Source organism: Trachemys scripta, chromosome 1, assembly GCF_013100865.1.
Source record: "Trachemys scripta elegans isolate TJP31775 chromosome 1, CAS_Tse_1.0, whole genome shotgun sequence".
Lineage (NCBI taxonomy): Eukaryota > Metazoa > Chordata > Testudines > Emydidae > Trachemys > Trachemys scripta.
Genome location: NC_048298.1, coordinates 199,161,700 through 199,181,231, shown reverse-complemented (window position 1 = coordinate 199,181,231; position 19,532 = coordinate 199,161,700). Strand labels below are relative to the sequence as shown.

General features: G+C 38.6%; 1 protein-coding gene across 1 annotated transcript in view; it reads right to left on the bottom strand.

The window, feature by feature from the left end:
- The window catches only part of CFAP47 (cilia and flagella associated protein 47), a 660,392-nt gene that overhangs the window by 450,569 nt on the left and 190,291 nt on the right, over positions 1-19,532 (bottom strand). Inside the window, exons 34-35 of the mRNA XM_034754614.1 lie at positions 2,953-3,050; positions 2,510-2,626 (exon numbers count right to left, since the gene is read on the bottom strand). Coding sequence (XP_034610505.1) covers positions 2,510-2,626; positions 2,953-3,050 — 215 coding nt within the window. The remainder of the gene's footprint in view (positions 1-2,509; positions 2,627-2,952; positions 3,051-19,532) is intronic.

Below are 19,532 nucleotides of genomic sequence, written 5' to 3'. Positions count from 1 at the left end.
CCAGTCAGCCTCACCTCAGTCCCTGGAAAAATTATGGAGCAGGTCCTCAAGGAATCAATTATGAAACATTTAGAGGAGAGGAAAGTGATCAGGAACAGTCAGCATGGATTCACGAAGGGGAAGTCGTGCCTGACTAACCTAATTGCCTTCTATGATGAGATAACTGGCTCTGTGGATGAGGGGAAAGCAGTGGATGTGTTATTTCTTGACTTTAGCAAAGCTTTTGATACGGTCTCCCACAGTATTCTTGCCACCAAGTTAAAGAAGTATGGGCTGGATGAATGGACTGTAAGGTGGATAGAAAGCTGGCTAGATCGTCGGGCTCAACGGGTAGTGATCAATGGCTCCATGTCTAGTTGGCAGCCGGTTTCAAGTGGAGTGCCCCAAGGGTCGGTCCTGGGGCCGGTTTTGTTTAATATCTTTATTAATGATCTGGAGGATGGTGTGGACTGCACTCTCAGCAAGTTTGCAGATGACACTAAACTAGGAGGCGTGGTAGATACACTAGAGGGTAGGGATCGGATACAGAGGGACCTAGACAAATTAGAGGATTGGGCAGAAAAAAACCTGATGAGGTTCAACAAGGACAAGTGCAGAGTCCTGCACTTAGGACGGAAGAATCCCATGCACTGCTACAGATTAGGGACCGAATGGCTAGGTAGCAGTTCTGCTGAAAAGGACCTAGGGGTCACAGTGGACGAGAAGCTGGATATGAGTCAACAGTGTGCTCTTGTTGCCAAGAAGGCTAACGGCATTTTGGGCTGTATAAGTAGGGGCATTGCCAGCAGATCGAGGAACGTGATCGTTCCCCTTTATTCGACATTGGTGAGGCCTCATCTGGAATACTGTGTCCAGTTTTGGGCCCCACACTACAAGAAGGATGTGGAAAAATTGGAAAGAGTCCAGCGGAGGGCAACAAAAATGATTAGGGGTCTGGAGCACATGACTTATGAGGAGAGGCTGAGAGAACTGGGATTGTTTAGTCTCCAGAAGAGAAGAATGAGGGGGGATTTGATAGCAGCCTTCAACTACCTGAAGGGGGGTTCCAAAGAGGATGGAGCTCGGCTGTTCTCAGTGGTGGCAGATGACAGAACAAGGAGCAATGGTCTCAAGTTGCAGTGGGGGAGGTCCAGGTTGGATATCAGGAAAAACTATTTCACTAGGAGGGTGGTGAAACACTGGAATGCGTTACCTAGGGAGGTGGTGGAGTCTCCTTCCTTGGAGGTTTTTAAGGCCCGGCTTGACAAAGCCCTGGCTGGGATGATTTAGCTGGGAATTGGTCCTGCTTTGAGCAGGGGGTTGGACTAGATGACCTCTTGAGGTCCCTTCCAACTCTGATATTCTATGATTCTATGATTCTAAGTCACACTTCAATTTTTTCCAGATTGAAAATTCTACCACTCCCAGCAGTAACAAGAAATCACCCTAAAAACCCCTAGAATCTTTCAAACTGAAAGAAGTTTTGCACACACAATATCCCAACACAAGCACATAATAGATTCCCAGATTTTGAAGCTGGAAGGGACCATTACTATCATAGTTTCCCCTCCTGTTTAATGTCAACCTTAGAATTTCATCCCATAAATCCTACTCCTACTTGATATGCCTTTGTTTATACCCCTTTCAACTACAGCAGTGTTTCACAAACTTTTCAGGTCAGTGGCCTCTTATACAAAGTCAATAATTTTCATTATCCTTTTCTATTTACTGTAAAAATAAAAATGTATCCAGGATAACAATGATAAATCTATGTGTTATTTGTGCACGTGTTTTGAAAGACTAACAAAGAATAGGACATGTGGGGAGTAAGGGAGCAATATTTTAATTGCTTTAGATTGTAAAAAAATTTCCAGTGCCACAGATGCCCCCCTGGTTGCCTTTTATGACCCCCAAAGGGCTGTGTAACCCACCAGATGAGAAACAAGCGGCTAGAGAATTGTAATGGGAGCTCATATTCAGCTAGCTATTTATAATGACTTCCAAATCCATTTCAGAGTCACTGCTTTCCAGGATACAGTCTCCCAACCTGTAAATATGGTCTACGTGCAACATTTTCAAAAGTGATTTAGAAGTCAAAACCCATTGAAACAGTAAATTTCAACATGTCTGAAAATTTTACAGTACATTCTTTATTCATAAATGTATGACTAACGTTCCTGGATACAAACAATTTTTCTATAATTTATTCTTGGAACTTCAGTAATATTAATAAACCATTCAAGCTTCAATTTTGTGGTTTATGAGGTCAGCTCTCTCAATGGAATTATAGTCTAATTATATATGATGTGTGTGTGTGTGTGTGTGTGTGTGTGTGTGTGTGTGTGTGTGTGTGTGTAAAAATGCAGTCGTTTTATATGAAGCGGTATTTCAGTTTCTACATTTTAACAGTGCATCACAAAAAATTCACTTCATCTCATTCTCACCCAAATGATATGCAAGGTATTATTAATAGTAAAGTAACAAAAAGTATTCAAAATGTATATTGCACATGGAATATAAAAGCATTTACCTGTACACCTATATCAAGGCTGATGGCATGAAAAGCATTCACGAGTATCAAGCAATTGTGCAGACATTGTTCAGGAGTTCCCGGATTAGTATACATATTCGTAAAGTGAGTTGAAATCTGTATAGAAGATAAAATCAAACTCATCGTATTGCACTGGAGAAAACTAAGCATATGTATTCTTCACCTTCTCATTATTACATGTATGTTCATATACACCCTGAACTAAATATTCCAACTTAAGTACATACTCAAGAAAAGAGAAATCACTGAAATAATAATTCAAGACTTACTATATATGGCTTTACCTTTTAAAGTTCCTGCAAGCTGAGAGTTCCAAAATTAAAGTGGATAATAACAGTAGTAATAAATACTTAGACTAATGTTCGTCCAGATATACAACTGACAAAGTTTTTTTTTAAATAAGATATGAAAAAAGTTCTTACCAAATATGGGCAATAAGCTGCCACCTGTGCTGCCAACACTAGACCATCTAGAAGATCTCTGTCAAAATTTACTATCCATCTCATAGGTGGTACTTCACCTGTTTGAAACAATATAACACAGGTTAGAATTATCTTCTCCCTTGAGAGGTTCTACCGTAACTTTTCACAGAAAGGATGACCTATGAAATAACTAATAAAGACAAGTTACTCATCTGTACTAAAGTTCTCAGAGTACATTTCTTCTGTAAATTAATGTTGTTGGGAACGTATTGGGTGTGTGCCAGAACCATCCAAAGTACAGAAACGACTACTTGCATACCATGATGCAGCTTAATATTCACCACAAAGGGATTTCCAATGTAACCATCCCCAGTTCTTTTTCAGCCACTTGAAATACAATTAAAGGACTTAAACAGAAGGAAGAAAGGCAGGTGGGTGGGCACCTCGTTCATTATGTGGGTTGTTTAAGATTTATGATGTCCTTAACTCTATTTGTTTAAGTGCTTGGGTTATAGATGTCTGTTCATGCACGCACACACACACACACACACACACACACACACACACACACAGTTTCCTTCCATTCATAGGGGCACTTATATTTATACAAAGCCCCTGAAATGCAAGAAAATACTTGAATACTTTCAAGATAAGCCATGTAAACCATGTCAGTGCAACTTGTTTTTTGTTGTTGTTATTTTGTTTAAACCATTGAATTATTTGTCACTAATTAATCAACAAGTGTTACATAAATGAAACTAAACAGTTTCCATTTACTGATGCACAATTAAGCAGACAACTAGCTCTTCCTTTGCTTCAGCATATGCACTCTGATTCCTCACATAATTGAATCTTTTTTTTTTCCTGGTACTTTTGTGAAAAGTAATCACTCAGTTAAGTTCCCCATATTTCATAATTGACAATTACGTTTTCCAGCTTTAATATTTAACACATCAGTGCTTAAAATATTTATCCCCTGCTCTTAAAAAGCAAAACAGCCTATGACTGTCCCACAGAATTACAGCTGGGGGCAAAAGTGCCATTCGGGCGGATTTACACCATGTCCAAACCAGAACTGGCTGCACTCTGTGAATACCTTCAGGAGAATCTGGTCCAAGGATTGGACAAATCAACATTGCTGACCAGTGCTCCATTCCTCTGTTAAGAAAGGAGACAGCAGTCTCCGACATTGTTAACTACCATGCCCTGAATCAAGAGTAAGGAATCAGTACCGTCTGCTCCGGATTCCTTAGTTACTGGATCACATTGGGGCTTCCCATATGTTTGCTAAGGTGCCCCCCCACCCCAGGAGACTATAACCTCATGAGCATTAGGGAAGATGATGAATGGAAGGCCACCTTCCGAATGCACTGTGGTCATTTTGAAAACCTGGTAGTGCACTTCAGTCTGACCAAAGCCCCCATTACCTTCCTGCAGTTTATAAACAAAGTGTTCCTGGACATTCTGAACCAATATATAGTGTTTTATCTAGACAACATCCTGGTCTTCTCAGACAATCCTAAAAACTACAAACACTGGTCATGCTTGAGCAGTTCTTGAGAGTTTACGGGTGCATGGACTCTATGCTAAGCTTAAGAACTGTGCATTTGATCCTCTATGCTCTGCTCTGGAAGAATGCCCAGTTCCAGTGGTCCCCCACACCTAACATGCATTTGATCAGCTGAAACTCACCTTTACTATTGCACCCATACTGGCCCACCCTGATGCCTCCTGAACCTTTTTAGTAGAAGCTGATACCTCTAGTAAGACAATCAGGTTCATACTCTCCCAGCAACACAGATCTGAACGAAACACTACACCTGCATGCCTATTATTTGTGGAAGCTTACTCCCAACAAGAACTAGGAGATCTTGGATAAAGAGCTCCAAGCCACTAAGGGGGCCTTTGAAGAGTGGCAACATTATTTGGAAGGGACTCACTGTCCATTCCAAACAATTGGAATATCTGCGCAATGCAGAGGTATTAAACCAATGGCACCTCTAATGGGTTCTTTTTTTTTTTTATGGTTCAACTTCACTATCACATATTGCTCCAGAACCAAAAACAGCAAGGCCAATGCCTCGTCCTGGAACTTTGACACTGAACCACATGGACCTAGCCAGGAACTGGCTCACATTCTCAAACCCCTCAACTTCCTGAATAATGCTCTTTGCCAGGACCTAGTCACACTGATTCGTTTTGCCTCTGCCTCAGAAATTCTGCCAGACAAACAAGCTGCCATTGATAGGGAAGCAGACAACACTTGGAAGGGGGTTACATTAGAGAATACCCGCATTAATGTTCCCCCAAGTCAGGCAAGAATGGTGGCCTTACAGCTATGCCATAACTTACCTTTGGGCCATTTTGGTCAAGTGGTCTACCACCATCAAGACTGTTGTGAGTCCACAGGACTCTGACAGCTTCATGATAAAATCCAATGCTTAAATGACCCAGGATCAGGTTGGAGTGTCTTCAGAATTGAGTATACCACAGGGTTTGTGGCACAGCATCTTAGCTTGAGCACACACATTGCAGGATTGCATGAAGACCTGTATTATGTGGCTCATTCAGGGCCATGAGAAAAGACATCACCGCTGATTGTGGATCATACTTTACAACCTAATTCTGGTGTGAGGCCCTTCTGAGGTTCCAGCTGCACCTCTCCTCCTTCTACTACTCTCTGTCCAATGGCCAGACGGAAAGGATCCATCAAATTTTAGAGCAATACCTACAATGTTATATTAACATTCATCAAGATGATTGTTCCTCACTATTACCCTATGAGAAGATTGCACACAATGCAAATGACACAAAGAAGGGAAAATCCCCTTCTTTGACAACTATGGGTATCACCCCTGATTCCACCCACAGCTATCTTTGACCTCTCCTAACCCGAACACCTCAGACTTGGTGCAGAGGATTCATCATATCCAGGAAGAAGCAAAGGGCCATTTGGAAAAAGCAAAAGTCAACTACAAATGACATGCAGACCCAACATCTTCATCCAGACTCCACCTATTCAGTGGGACAAACACTGTAGCTCTCAACAGAGCACCTCTACACAAACAGACCGTCAAATAACTTGGACATCCAGTTACTTGGCCCTTATCAAATTTGTCACCAAGTTAACCTGGTCATTGTTGAACTACATCTTCCCTGATCTTTCAAGATCCACCTGGTATTCCACAAATCCCTCCTAAAATTCTATGCCAAGGATTAATTTCCACACAGGACCCAACCACCTCCCCCATCAGCATGCATACAAGGCCACAAGGAATGTGTCATGTGCGAGATCTTGGATTCTAAACACCGGCAGGATAAACTTTTATATCTGATCGACTGGGAAGGCTATGGCCCTGAGGAATGTACATGGGAGCCAGTGGAAAACATTCACACACTCGCTCTAATACAAGCTTTCCATGAGAACCACCCTGAGAAGTCTGGACCCACAGAGCCTGGAAGGCACCCAGAAGAGTGAGGTCAGGTCCCATGGGCCTTGATCCCAGGTCAGAGGGGGTCTTGGGAGACACCACACTCCAATCCTCCATCTAGAAGCTCACAGACAGCAGCAGGGACCAGGCTCCATGAAGCCCAACTGGGGCACAAGTCCCACCCTAATGCTCTGATTAGGAGAGTCCACAGCTCCTGACTGGGCTGCAGCCCTGATTTAAGACAGAAGAGGAAACAGGAAGCTGTCCATACAACTAGGCTTCCCCCTGCCACAGACTGCTGGTCTGGTGATTACTTGTTCCTGCCTTCTAATCCTGACCTCCTGGCATCCTCAACTCGGTCTGATCCTTGCTAACTGCCTCCTGATTCCTGCCCTCCCATTCCATCACCAGATCCTGACTTCCCAGGAAGTCTATGAGTATCTATGGACTGAGCCTGACTCTTGGTACTGCCTTCTGGTTCCTGTCCTCTGGGTCTGTCACCCGAACGTGATCCCCTAGTATCCTGACCATATGGTATCATGACTTCACCTAACTCTTGGTAACTGCCTTCTGGTCCTGTCACCTGAACCCGACCTCCTAGTATCCTGACTCAGGATGACTCTTGATCCCTGCCCTCTAGTTTGTCTCTCAAGTCTGATCTCCTGGCATTCCAACCTGGCCTGATTCCTAGTAATTGACTCCTAGCCCCTGGACCCTCAGCCTGTTTCCAACGCTAACCCCCAGGCCAGGCTGCCTATGCCTCGGCTCTGACATTATCGAGCACATATATTGCCATGGTCTCCAACCAGTAGTCAAGAAAGGTCTGTCTTCTGCTCTCATGAGTTTGATGTTACCGTGGAACATAACTTCCAAGGGAATTCAATCTTCCTCAGAAAAATGCATTCCATTTAGTAGCTTGGTTCAGTGACACTAAGGGTTTTAAAGATGAAAAGATGAAAAACAGTATGTTGAAATGTATCCAATAATCTATGAACAGCCAATGTAATGAGCAGAGCACCAGAGTGAGAAGAAAGCTGCTGTGTTTTGAATCTGATGGAGCTTCTTTATGCAGTCATTTCCCAGTACAGCCAGTTTCAGTTATATAGCCTGGAAGTCTGCAGGCACAGATCATTTTAGTCAAGTCACTGCCGAAAAGCAAAGGGCATAAGAGTCCAGAAGCAATAGAATTGAGAAGCATACTTAGCTGTAATGTGACTATTTAAGGGTGGAATACTTCCCCAGTACCATGAGGAGCTCTGAATCTTCAAAATGTTTTCTTTTCATCATCATCTGTCTTGCTTGACTTTAGATTCAATCAGATGCTTCATCCACTCGCTTATCTCAGGCAGCCACAGGGACAGTCAGTTACAGAACCATCAGCACTGAGGATGAGCACATTATGGAGCTGATAATATGTGACCCATGATATGTCATGATTTTCCCCAGTGGCTTCACTAGGAGAAGATCTGGGTTTGTTTGTTGGTTTGTTTTTCTCCAGGAAGGCTAACATACATCATTATCATGTTTGCAAAGAAACCCCTTCCAAAAAATTCAGACAAATTTAATTGAGAATCATCACATTTACACTGAATGGATGTACTGACTCCCAATCAAAAGCTCAGCTGGAACAGTAATTCTGCAGATATTAGAATTATTATGCTTCAGATTCAAGAAACAAAGAAGATTTCACCAAGAGCTAATTATTTAGATGCTGAAAGTTCACATCAAGTCTTGTAGTAACGCAAAGTAAATATATTAACAGGCCATCTCAAATAAAAAGCGATGACCTGGGGACCGTTATTTTAAATACTTTGCCCTCATAAAGCAATCTAGAAAACACACTGATAAAATTATCTCAAACTAAACATGTGTGTATGTCATGGAAGAATTTTGCAGTTACTTCAAAGATTGTTAATGCACACCCAGAATTAGAATCTTTTTAAATTATAATAACCTGCATGCATTTATAATATTTGGAAATTGCTGCATCAAAACAGTTAAGTAATTTGATTGTAAACTATACAGTTTTATTTCTGGAGAACAGGTGCCCTTTCCAGATAGATTTACATAAAAACATTTTACATCTAAATTTTCACCATAGTGAAAGAAATACTTAGTTCATGACAGAAATGTCATTTAGAATTTCAAGATTATGTTTTGCTGACTTCAGAAGTACAAAATTACCAGGGAACAATCTAACCTTCCATTAGTGATCCAAAACTGCTTTTGAAGCACAGGTCAAAAAGAATTATTTAGAAGACAATTTTGTACAGACATTCTTATCTGCTGGATAAGTGTCATGTCTTAAGAGGTTGTCATTGTGTAGAGAAAACGTGCTCTGTAGAAAAAAGTACTCATTTAATGTTCATGCAGCAAGAAAAAGCCTAAAGATATGATTCAGAGTGCTATAAAGGACAGAAATACTGTACATGTAAGATCAAACTTATGACCTGCCACTTTGGCATGCTTCTCAGTGACAGTCATTGCAAAGACTTCCCTTTTAATTTCATGGTCATGTTCACCAAGTGATACTATAGATGTAGTTTAGTCTGTTTTATTTAATACTAAAGCCATTGCACTGCTATGCACAGCATAAGATATAGATTATCCTGTGATTTTTTTAAATCGCTACAACAGTCTGCTGTATAGAAAAACAAAACCCCAAAATCCACAGAAAAGGGAAAAAAGGACAGTAGGAAAGTAATTAGCCTATTAATAATTAACCACATTATAAAAAAATTTCAAAATATGACAAACTACCTTACTACACACTAGAACAAAAAAATGTTCACATTTCATACATCTTTTGTGCATATATAGAGCAGGAACACTTCAGTGGCTGGAATATTTATTTAGTTGTTTATCATTGTATATAAGTTATTTGCAGATATTTCAGTACATGGGGGAGGAGGGATAGCTCAGTGGTTTGAGCATTGGTCCGCTAAACCCAGGGTTGTGAGTTCAATCCTTGAGGGGGCCATTTAGGGATCTGTGGAAAAAAAAATTGATCCTACTAGTGAAGGCAGGGGGCTGGACTAGATGACCTTTCAGGGTCCCTTCCAGTTCTATGAGATATTAATAATATATGGAAATATACCTATGCACAGAGAACGTGAGTGGATGCTGTGCAAGCTTACCCACAGAGCTATAAAAATGTACCTCAGTCCTAACCTGTAACACCAACAGTTAATCTAGCATGGGCCTTCTCCAGTATTATGGTGTTGTTTCAATGTGGACATCTAGCAAGCTGAGGTTAAGAGAAGATCCCAAAATATTTTTTGGGTGATTTAAGCTATAACTAAGACCCAGATTTCAAGAAGTGAAAGGCCATTGGACTAAGCTGTAAAACCCACTGCCACCACCACTGACTATTGTATTTGATCAGAGCATGCTGGTCTCTCTCCTTCAGATATTTTAATTGTTTATGTCTGCAATTGAACTCATTTAGATGTCCAGTTTCCCAACATTCAGATCTAATCAGATAGTTAGGCATCAAAATAAATGCAACTGTGGGCACAAAGAGTATCCACAATATTGAATTTGAGATTGAAGCCTGGCTAAAAGTCAGGACCAAAAGTTAAATCTTACTCTTGCATCCAATGCTTCTATCTTTTTCCCCTCAAACAATGACTATAGTTCAAGCATGGGATGAAACTTCTGTTTTTGTTTTGTCCCACTTCCATGTTTGAACAGTCAACTCTCAACAGTTTACAGTTAGAACTAGAGTTGGTCAGAAAACAAAAATTTCTCCCACAAGAACTTGCAAATGAAAAATCTTTGCTTGAAATTTTTATTCAAAATTACCTTTTTCTTAAGGAAAAATCAAACCAATCAAAAATGAAAAAATTAGTTTCATTTTGACTGAAAAGGGAATTTTGAGGGTTTTTTTTTTTTAGTTTAAAAAAACAATGCAAATGGCATTAAGTTGTAACTAAATGAAAACTGTCATTCTGAGTAGACATGAAGTGTAGTTTCAGCTTTTATTCATCTTGAATTGTCAATTCAAAAATAAAACTTTCATTTAGACCCTTTTTAATGGAAAAATTTACATTTTATCAGGATTAACTTTTTCCTACCAAAAAAAAAAATAAATAAAATCAGTTTGATTAGACTGTATTTTTCAGCAGGACATCCTTCCACTCAAAAATTTCAACCAGTTCTACCCACAACATTTAAGAAGTCTGTCCAGTCTGATCATGAGAAGGAACCAACTGTCAAGTTGTTTACATTTATTAAGAACCATGTGATGCAGTAACTGTAATGTTTCAATGGTCAAGTAATTTTGAAGATGAAGGTTCTATAGTGTTCCCTTCAACCTACTTTATTGCAGATTATACCTTAACAAAGAGTTTTTTCTCTTTTTGTCAAATTGTATATCACTAATAGGCCTAGAAGACTCAGCTAACAATTCTGCTTCTCTTTGTAGCCCAGCATGCACTCCCTCCCCCTGACTCTGTGCTTTTTAATCAATTCTGCAAGTTATACCTTCTACTGTTTTTAATTATCACCATATATGTATTACCCCTGGGCTTTGATATACCTACAATATCTTAACATATACGGCTAAGGTAATCCATGAACATGAATGTTTTGGTTAAAAGTTACACTATATGTTAATCTTAAAATATATTTATAATTTAACAGTAGGTCTTATTTAGCTTCAAGGAATCCACCTTAAAATTAGAATATTATCAAGTAAGTTAAAACATTTATCATGTTTTCCCATTTAAAACATGTTTACAAGTACACTTTTTGTATTGGAAACAGTTAATACTTCTAATATCAAGCAATTTCATTTATTCCCAAGTATTTTAGAGTAAGTAATTAGTCACAGAACAAAATGTAAAAGTAGTTATTTTTTCTAATTATAATTACAGGTCTAGCATTAAAGCCTCACGCTAGCTGCTCTAATATAATTAAACTTTCTAAACATAATTACTCGGTTTCAGTGCTGATAAACAATGGAAATCAGAAGTCACGAACAGGACATTTCTTTTTTTTTGCTCAAGCAAACATTTTAGCTCTTCAAATTTTGATTACAAAGGGTCTTTCGATTAAAATATTGATAAGTATTTAAGCAGAGATTCTCAACCTTTGCAGTGCCAGAGGTCATGCTGGAAACTCCACAAGAGCCCAGTAACTACACCCACTTTTCACACAAATATGTATCAGATCTGACCATAGATAAGACTAAGCTTGTGTCACGGATATTTTTAGTGAAAGTCATGGACAGGTCATGGGTAATAAACAAAAATTCATGGAAGCCGTGACCTGTCCTTGACTTTCACTAAAAATATCCCTGACAAAATGGGGAGGCAGGCTCAGCACCTACTGCTACTGGTGCTCCCAGGTCCCCCACCCCCCTGCAGTCAGTGGGAGCTCCACGGTCCCCCACTGCAGAGTCCTCCTGCCCACAGGGTTGGGCAGCTGCAGGGTGGTCCCCACCCTGCCCGCCACAGAAGGGTAGCTGTGGGGTCCACCGGCTGCCCGCCACGGCTGTCTGGGAGCTCCAACCGGTGGCAGAAAATGTCACAGAGGTCAATAGAAGTCACAGATTCCGTCACTTCCTTGACCTCTGTGACATAATTGTAGCCTTAATCATAGATAAGCACACAGTCACAACTGAGTGGCACACTCAGCTCTTTACCATAAACATGGAAAATCAAAATATTCTCAAGAGGTGTGGAAGGGATATTAAGAGAAACACTGGCATTACTTGTGTCAATGCGAACACTGGTACTACTTCTTTTAAACCAGAATGACTATCTTTGACATTATCAGGAAATCGGATTTTACTCTGTTCAGTGACCACAGTGTTTTGATTTGTTCAGATTCATAATTAAACATTCCACTCACAAATAAGTGCTTCCAAAATGGCTTGCAAAAATAGTACTCCTCTTATGCAATTCTAGGTCTTTGTCATTTGGCAAGCATTTGTGTAAATATAATAAAAACTTGATTTAGAATATGATGTCAGTCAAATTCAACTTTGGCTTCAGATAAAAATAAGTCTGTAAACAATTTGAATGCCTTTTTCTCTATGATAATCTCAGATTATTTCTTCATATTTGGTAAGAATCAACAGTATGATCAGTGCTATACAAGAAACAAAAATAAGACAGACCCTGCCCTGAAGAATTTATAGTCCAATAGACAGAAAAAGAAGACAAGATGCACTAGGAGGCTCTGAAGAAGGAATAAGAGTAGGGTTTTCCGTCCTTTGAATGTTTGATGTAATTCACTTCTTGTGGCTATTGAGGAAGAAATGTCTTTAGATTGGATTTGAAGGGGGAGGAGTGTGTGGATACTGGAGAACTTGTGGAGTCATTCAAAGAGACAAGGCGACACAATAAGATTGATTGGTGAGGAAAATAATTTTAGCAGTCACCCATGTAATTAATTTAGCATCAAATAAATATCAAAACTGATCAAATCTTGAATTTCTTAATCCATTCATCATAGGGATAACTGACATTCATGTTTCTAGATAATTTTCTGGCAAGATGGAGAGTAGAAATTCATTTCAATGAATCTTCGCTTTTTATAAAAGCTCACCCATTATTTAAAAAAAGTTATCTAGGTAATATTTGAGGATAAAAAATGCTAAAAATATTAAGATTCCAAAGTGAAGCACTCAGAAATACTTGGAAATACCCAATTTAGGTAGCCAATGCAAAACTTAATTTTGCCTCCTTGTGTTTATGTATAGTCAGAGACAAACACTAAATTAGGATGCAATTAAGGTTACAAGTACATATCAATAATTTGGGGTAAAATACATTGCAAGGATGTTGTAATTATAAACCTTAAATTTTATCCAACAGTGACGCCATAAAAGAACTGCGAGTATAATTAAGGTGTTTTAGTGTTCGTGGTGCCAGGTTAGATTACATGCCTTTTAAAAATACTGGATTTTGTTTTCCTCACGGTGCCACTAAAAGAAAGGGGTATTTTTTTGTCTAGGTGCCCTAACAGTGAATTACCATTCCTTAACATGTTTTGATTTCTTTAAATTGAATCTTAAATCTGAATTTCCTGGATTTATAATACAGTAACTCTTTGCTTAATGTTGTAGTTACGTTCCTGAAAAATGCTACTTTAAGCAAAACGATGTTAAGCGAATCCAATTTCCCCATAATAATTCATGTATAGAGGGGGTTAAGGTTCCAGGGAAATTTTTTCATCAGACAAGTCTGTGGAGATAAGGTACAGGAGCAGGGGGGCAGGAGCAGGGATAGGGGGACACCCTGACATTAGCTCCCCTCTCCCCCCTCCCCCCCCCGCCAGCAAGCAGGAGGCTCCCGGGAGCAACTCTAAGGCACAGGGCAGGAGCAGCACATGGTAGTGTGGGAAGGGACAGCTGAACTGACGGGCAATTGATAGCCTGCTGGGCGGCTGCCGCACAGAGAACTTAGAGGAGCTGATGGGAGGCTGCTGGTCCACCCTGGTTCCAAGCCCCCACCAGCTAGTTCCAACGGGCTGCTCTTTCTGCAAACAGTGGACAAAGCAGGTGGCTGCCAAACAATGTTATAAGGGAGCATTGCACAACTTTAAACAAGCATGTTCTCAAATTGATCAGCAATGTAACAACGAAATGTTAACTGGGACTTTAAGTGAGGAGTTACTGTACTTGCTTTTGTGATAATTACAAAAATCACTGAAATGTGTTTTACCCTAAATTACTGTTACATACTTACAATCTTAAATCCATCTGAAACCTAGTTTTTGTCTGGGAGTTTCCTTTTTTTTATGGTTTTTTTTTTTTATTTCAAATGTCATACATGACCCCTAAACAAAAAACTCAAAAAGAATATAAATATCATATACTAACAGTGCTTTGAAGTAGGGTTGTCAAGCGATTAAAAAATTAATCGCTATTAATCACACAGTTAAACAATAATAGAATACCATTTATATAACTATTTTTGGATGTTTTCTACATTTTCAAATATATTGATTTCAATTAGAAAACAGCATACAAAGTGTACAGTGCTCACTTTATATTTATTTTTGATTACAAGTATTTGCACTGTAAAAAAACAAAAGAAATAGTATTTTTCAATTCACCCAATACAAGTACTATAGTGCAATATCTTTATCATGAAAGTTGAATTTACAAATGTAGAATTATGTAAAAAAAAAAAAAAAAAAACCTGTATTCAAAAATAAAACAAAATTTTTGAGCCTACAAGCCCACTGAGTCCTACTTCTTGTTCAGCCAATCACTCAGACAAACAAGTTTGTTTACATTTGTAGAAGCTAATGCTGCCCACTTCTTATTTACGTCACCTGAAAGTGAGAATAGGTGAACTCATGGTATTATTGTAGCTGGCATTGCAAGATATTTAGGTGCCAGATGCGCTAAAGATTCATATGTCCCTTCATGCTTCAACCACCATTCCAGAGGACGTGTCCATACTGATGACGGGTTCTACTTGATAACAATCCAAAGCAGGGTGGACCAATGCATGTTCCTTTTCATCATCATGAGTCAGATGCCACCAGCAGAAGGTTGATTTCTTTTTTGGTGGTTCGGGTTCTGTAGTTTCCGCATCACAGTGATGCTCTTCTAAGATTTCTGAAAGCATGCTCCTCATCTCATCCCTCTCAGATTTTGGAAGGCACTTCAGATTCTTAAACCTTGAATCAAGTGTTGTAGCTATCTTTAGAAATCTCACATTGGTACCTTCTTTGTATTTTGTCAAATCTGCAGTGAAACTGTTCTTAAAATAAACAACATGTGCTGGGTCAACATCCGAGACTGCTATAGCATGAAATATATGGCATAATGCAAGTAAAACACAGAGCAGGGGACATACAATTCTCCCCCGAGGAGTTCAGTCACAAATTTAATTAATGCTTTTTTTTTTTTTTTTTTTTTTTAAACAAGCATCATCAGCATGGAAGCATGTCTTCTGGAATGGTGGACAAAGCATGAAGGGGCATAAATGTTTAGCATATCTGGCATGTAAATATCTTGCAATGTCGGCTACAAAAGTGCCGTGCAAATATCTGTTCTCACTTTCTGGGGACATTGTAAATAAAAAGAGGGCAGCATTATCTCCTGTAAATGTAAACAAGCTTGTTTATCTTAGCGATTGGCCGAACAAGAAGTAGGACTGAGTGAAGTTTTACATTGTTTTGTTTTTGAGTGCAGTTATGTAACGAAAATAAATCTACATTTTTAAGTGGCACTTTCACAACAAAGATTGCACTACAGTACTTGTATGAGGCGAACTGAAAAATACTATTTCTTTTATCATTTTTACAGTGCAAATATTTATAATCAAAAATAATATACACTTTGATTTCAATTACAACACAGAATACAATATATATGAAAATGTAGAAAAACATCCAAAATATTTAATAAATTTCAATTGGTATTCCATTGTTTAACAGTGTGATTAAAACTGCGATTAATCACGATTAATGTTTTTAATAGCGATTTTAATTTTTTTGAGTTAATCGCATGAGTTAACTGCGATTAATCGACAGCCCTACTTTGAAGATATGAACACTCTGGGTGTTTTTTGTTTTTTACTTTAGTTTTTACAGTCAGAATCACTAGTATACTGTGATTGCTTTGCCCCTTTATCCAGTTAAGCTAGATTTACAGCTGTTTTGCAACACAAGCAGTAAAGTCCTTTCCTCCTGCCTTTTGCACCTCATTAAATTCCCCCTCCTTCCTGTCCTCCACATTCCCATGCACACACAGCCCCTTCTCCCTCCCGCAACCCCCAGGATGCATGCAAATGCATACACACCAGTTTTCTCTTCCCTCCTGCTCTCTATCAAGAGAAGACCCAATGTAACAGATTCTGAGAAGAAATATTTAGAATTATTTATTGTCTCTGCCATTTTTTACAACTGAGTGTTTATCTATTGCATAATAATATCTCCTGCAGAGAAACTCACAAGCAATTTTCCTCTTCCAAACTGGACACCATCTCCCACTGACCTCAATGGCACTGACGTCATAAGCTGATGCCCTCTTTCAAAAAAGCCTGTACTTCCCATTGTTCCCAATAAAAATGAAGTCCAGGAAGAAGTTGGTCCCCTATTCTGTCAGGAAACAGAGAGGACACTCAATCCCAGTGAGAACTAGGCGGGATGGATTCCCTGTTCAGAATGGCTTGTGGTTTCAGTCCCAGTGAGAACATCATGAGCTATTTTGAAAGAGAGCAGGCTTGCAAGAAATGCTCTGTAGAAAATTATTATTCTTTAGCCCCTGCTGGAGAAACTTTCATTCATGAAAAACAATTGGGAACATGACCATTAATCTTAAATTTTAAAATAGTTCAAATTTAGGCTAGGTACAGATTTCGGTGATTAAACTATATGACAAGTTTGACACCTCAATGTTATCCTGTTAAAACCAGAGAAAATAAAAGAAAAAGTCTGGCACCAGGCAGTAAATTTCTTATAATACCCATTTTTATTTAATTTTAAATCCTAAACTAGTTAATGAATTTACTTATAAATTCTCAGAAAAAAAAAACATTCTGCACTCAAAGAGTAAGTACTGTAATTTTTGGGAGGATATACTGTACAGGTTTGAATCTTTGCTTTCAATGCAAAACAATTCAACTTTAACTATGAGCCACAACCAGATACTTCATACATTAGTCTTTTATTACATAGTCACATACTGTTTTTCCCACTTCCCAGTTCAATAGCAATAGGTTTCCCATTCATTCTTTCATTACGAAAACCAAAACTTTATCTGTATTGGCAAGCATTTGGATCACAGAGCACTCAGCATTTATATCTGTTTCTCAAGCTTAATAAACTAAAAAACCCAATTAAAAGCTTATTTTGGATTAGACCAATATTATACAGGACCTTTGAATAAATATACCCCAATATATAAAGAACTTGAAGTTATTTAAATACTGTGTATCATTTCAGCATTCAAATAAGACAAGACAGTTGATTTCTAGGGATTATTACATTCCTCTCACCTTTCAGTATGCTGTTTCATACCACCACATAGAGTATGAAATAATGAAAATGAACTGCTTCTCCCATCTTATTACTGAAAATAGCAATAGTTATATGAACTGCTTTGGACACACACAGCCAACAGTGCATCCCCTGCATCCCCCACATTAAATGTCTAAACAGCTAAATCGTTAACATAACTAGAACAAAGTAAGCCTATGCGCCTACCAATATGCCTTTTGGATTCCACATCTAAAACATCTTTCAGAAGCAGCTGAAGCATGCAAGATTCAAAAAGTTTACCAAGTGCAACTAGGTTTACATAATACAGGCACCTTGTTTTGATGTGAATGCAGTACCACTGTAGACATCTGAAAATGTGTCATATAAGCCAGAAAAACCAGACTGGTCTCTGAATCTCTCTCAGTGATCTGTGTTTAGGTAGCCTTCACAAAATATATACCGTACATGAAATAAAATTAAATTGTAAATTCAAAGAAAATTGGTCTAAACAGTTCATTTCTTTCCTTAAACTCCTTTTGCCAATCCTCCAGATTTTCCATATTTTGGATGACATATGGACAGCTGGAAGCATTTCATGTATGTGGGTCTCCTCAAGTACCACCCCTTTTCATACCAACTCTTTCTTTAAAGCTATATAACACCAACTGGCACAAACTACTAATGACTAGAAGAAAAAGGATTTTTTAAAAATATTTCTCCCAATGTACTAAAAGCTGTATTTAAAGTGGAATTCTGCTTAATTATCAAAGGCAAAATATGCCCCTTCAACTCAATAAAATGTAGGCTTTTTTCGCTTTTCTATTAAGGACTAAGTGCTCAGAACTGATCATTGTTACATGTGAGCTTCCAGTCTGTTGAGAATCACGTGTGCTGGAACTCTCTCCAATTTGGACAGACTATCTGGATTCCTAAAAAAAAATAGAAATAAAAAAAAAATCCAGAAGCGTCCCTTCCTTGCATCTAATCCTTCTTTGCATTGCTCTGTTTTGTACGCATGAGTAAATATTTTAAGTTAATGGAGTTTGTTGACTTAATGACTCAGAGTGCAATTAAAATCCAAGTAAAAACAGTTTAATAAATTTCTTGTACTCAAAGGACTCTAGTCTCTTCTCAGTACTTGGATGCTCATTAGAACATATCTTGAAATATCAATTACTGGATTTGCATGCAAAAACAAGTAGGCAATTTCAACAATACATAAGGAAAGGCATATCTGTTTGTGAGGACAATCAAACCCTAAACATTAGATTTCCACTCCATACGGCTAAATGCAGTGCCTTGCATAATACAGACTAACACGGCCGCTACTCTGAAACCTAAACATTAGAGTAACACCAGACTATTTGCATGTTTAAGCACCAACATATTTCTTCTTGGGTATTAAAATACATAACATTTTTCAATCCTGGAGAAATGAGGTATACAGACATAGTAAACAGTGAAGGTTCATTCTCTTCATAACCTCATTGCAGTGCCCACCATATAGAGTTTGTGTGATTTTTACTTTGGTTGGAGAACCATCAGAATAATTCAAGCTATGGTTTGCAACACCAGTCTGCTGTCAATCAATGTCATATAACCATAAAATCTTTACATGGGACAAAAATTCTACCCACCCACAGGTGTCTGGCACAACTAGACTCTCAAAACTGTGGCACGGTTAGAAGCATTGCTCAACTTAATAACTGTATTCCAATATATGGATGCAATCACATTTGCAAAGTTGGATGCTTTGGTGGTTGAGGCATACTCCTAGGAGCCAGTCCTCATAACACTGAACCAGTAACAGCAATACAGTTGTTCATATGAAAGTGAAGGGCAGCATACCAAAAAAACTGAAGATGTCATTCAAGCTTCATCTGTTCCAATACAGAGTATTCTTCAAAGGAGTGACTGCAATCATATTAAATATGAATATATTTCATGGCCAAAGTATATTTACAAAGTGCCCACAGAGAAATATCAAGAGACATTGCTGTAGACTTATGCTGAGTCTTATAGAATGAACATGTGACTGTTGATCATCTGAATGATCACATCCTTTTAATGTTTTTGTTGGTTCGCTATGGGCTAGTTGAATTTTTACTTTAATCTCTAATGCAATTTTCTGCTGTACACCTCCCCAAAGTGTTCCTAGGATGATTCTATGTAAACTTTTCATTCTAAAGATGTGTTACTGGA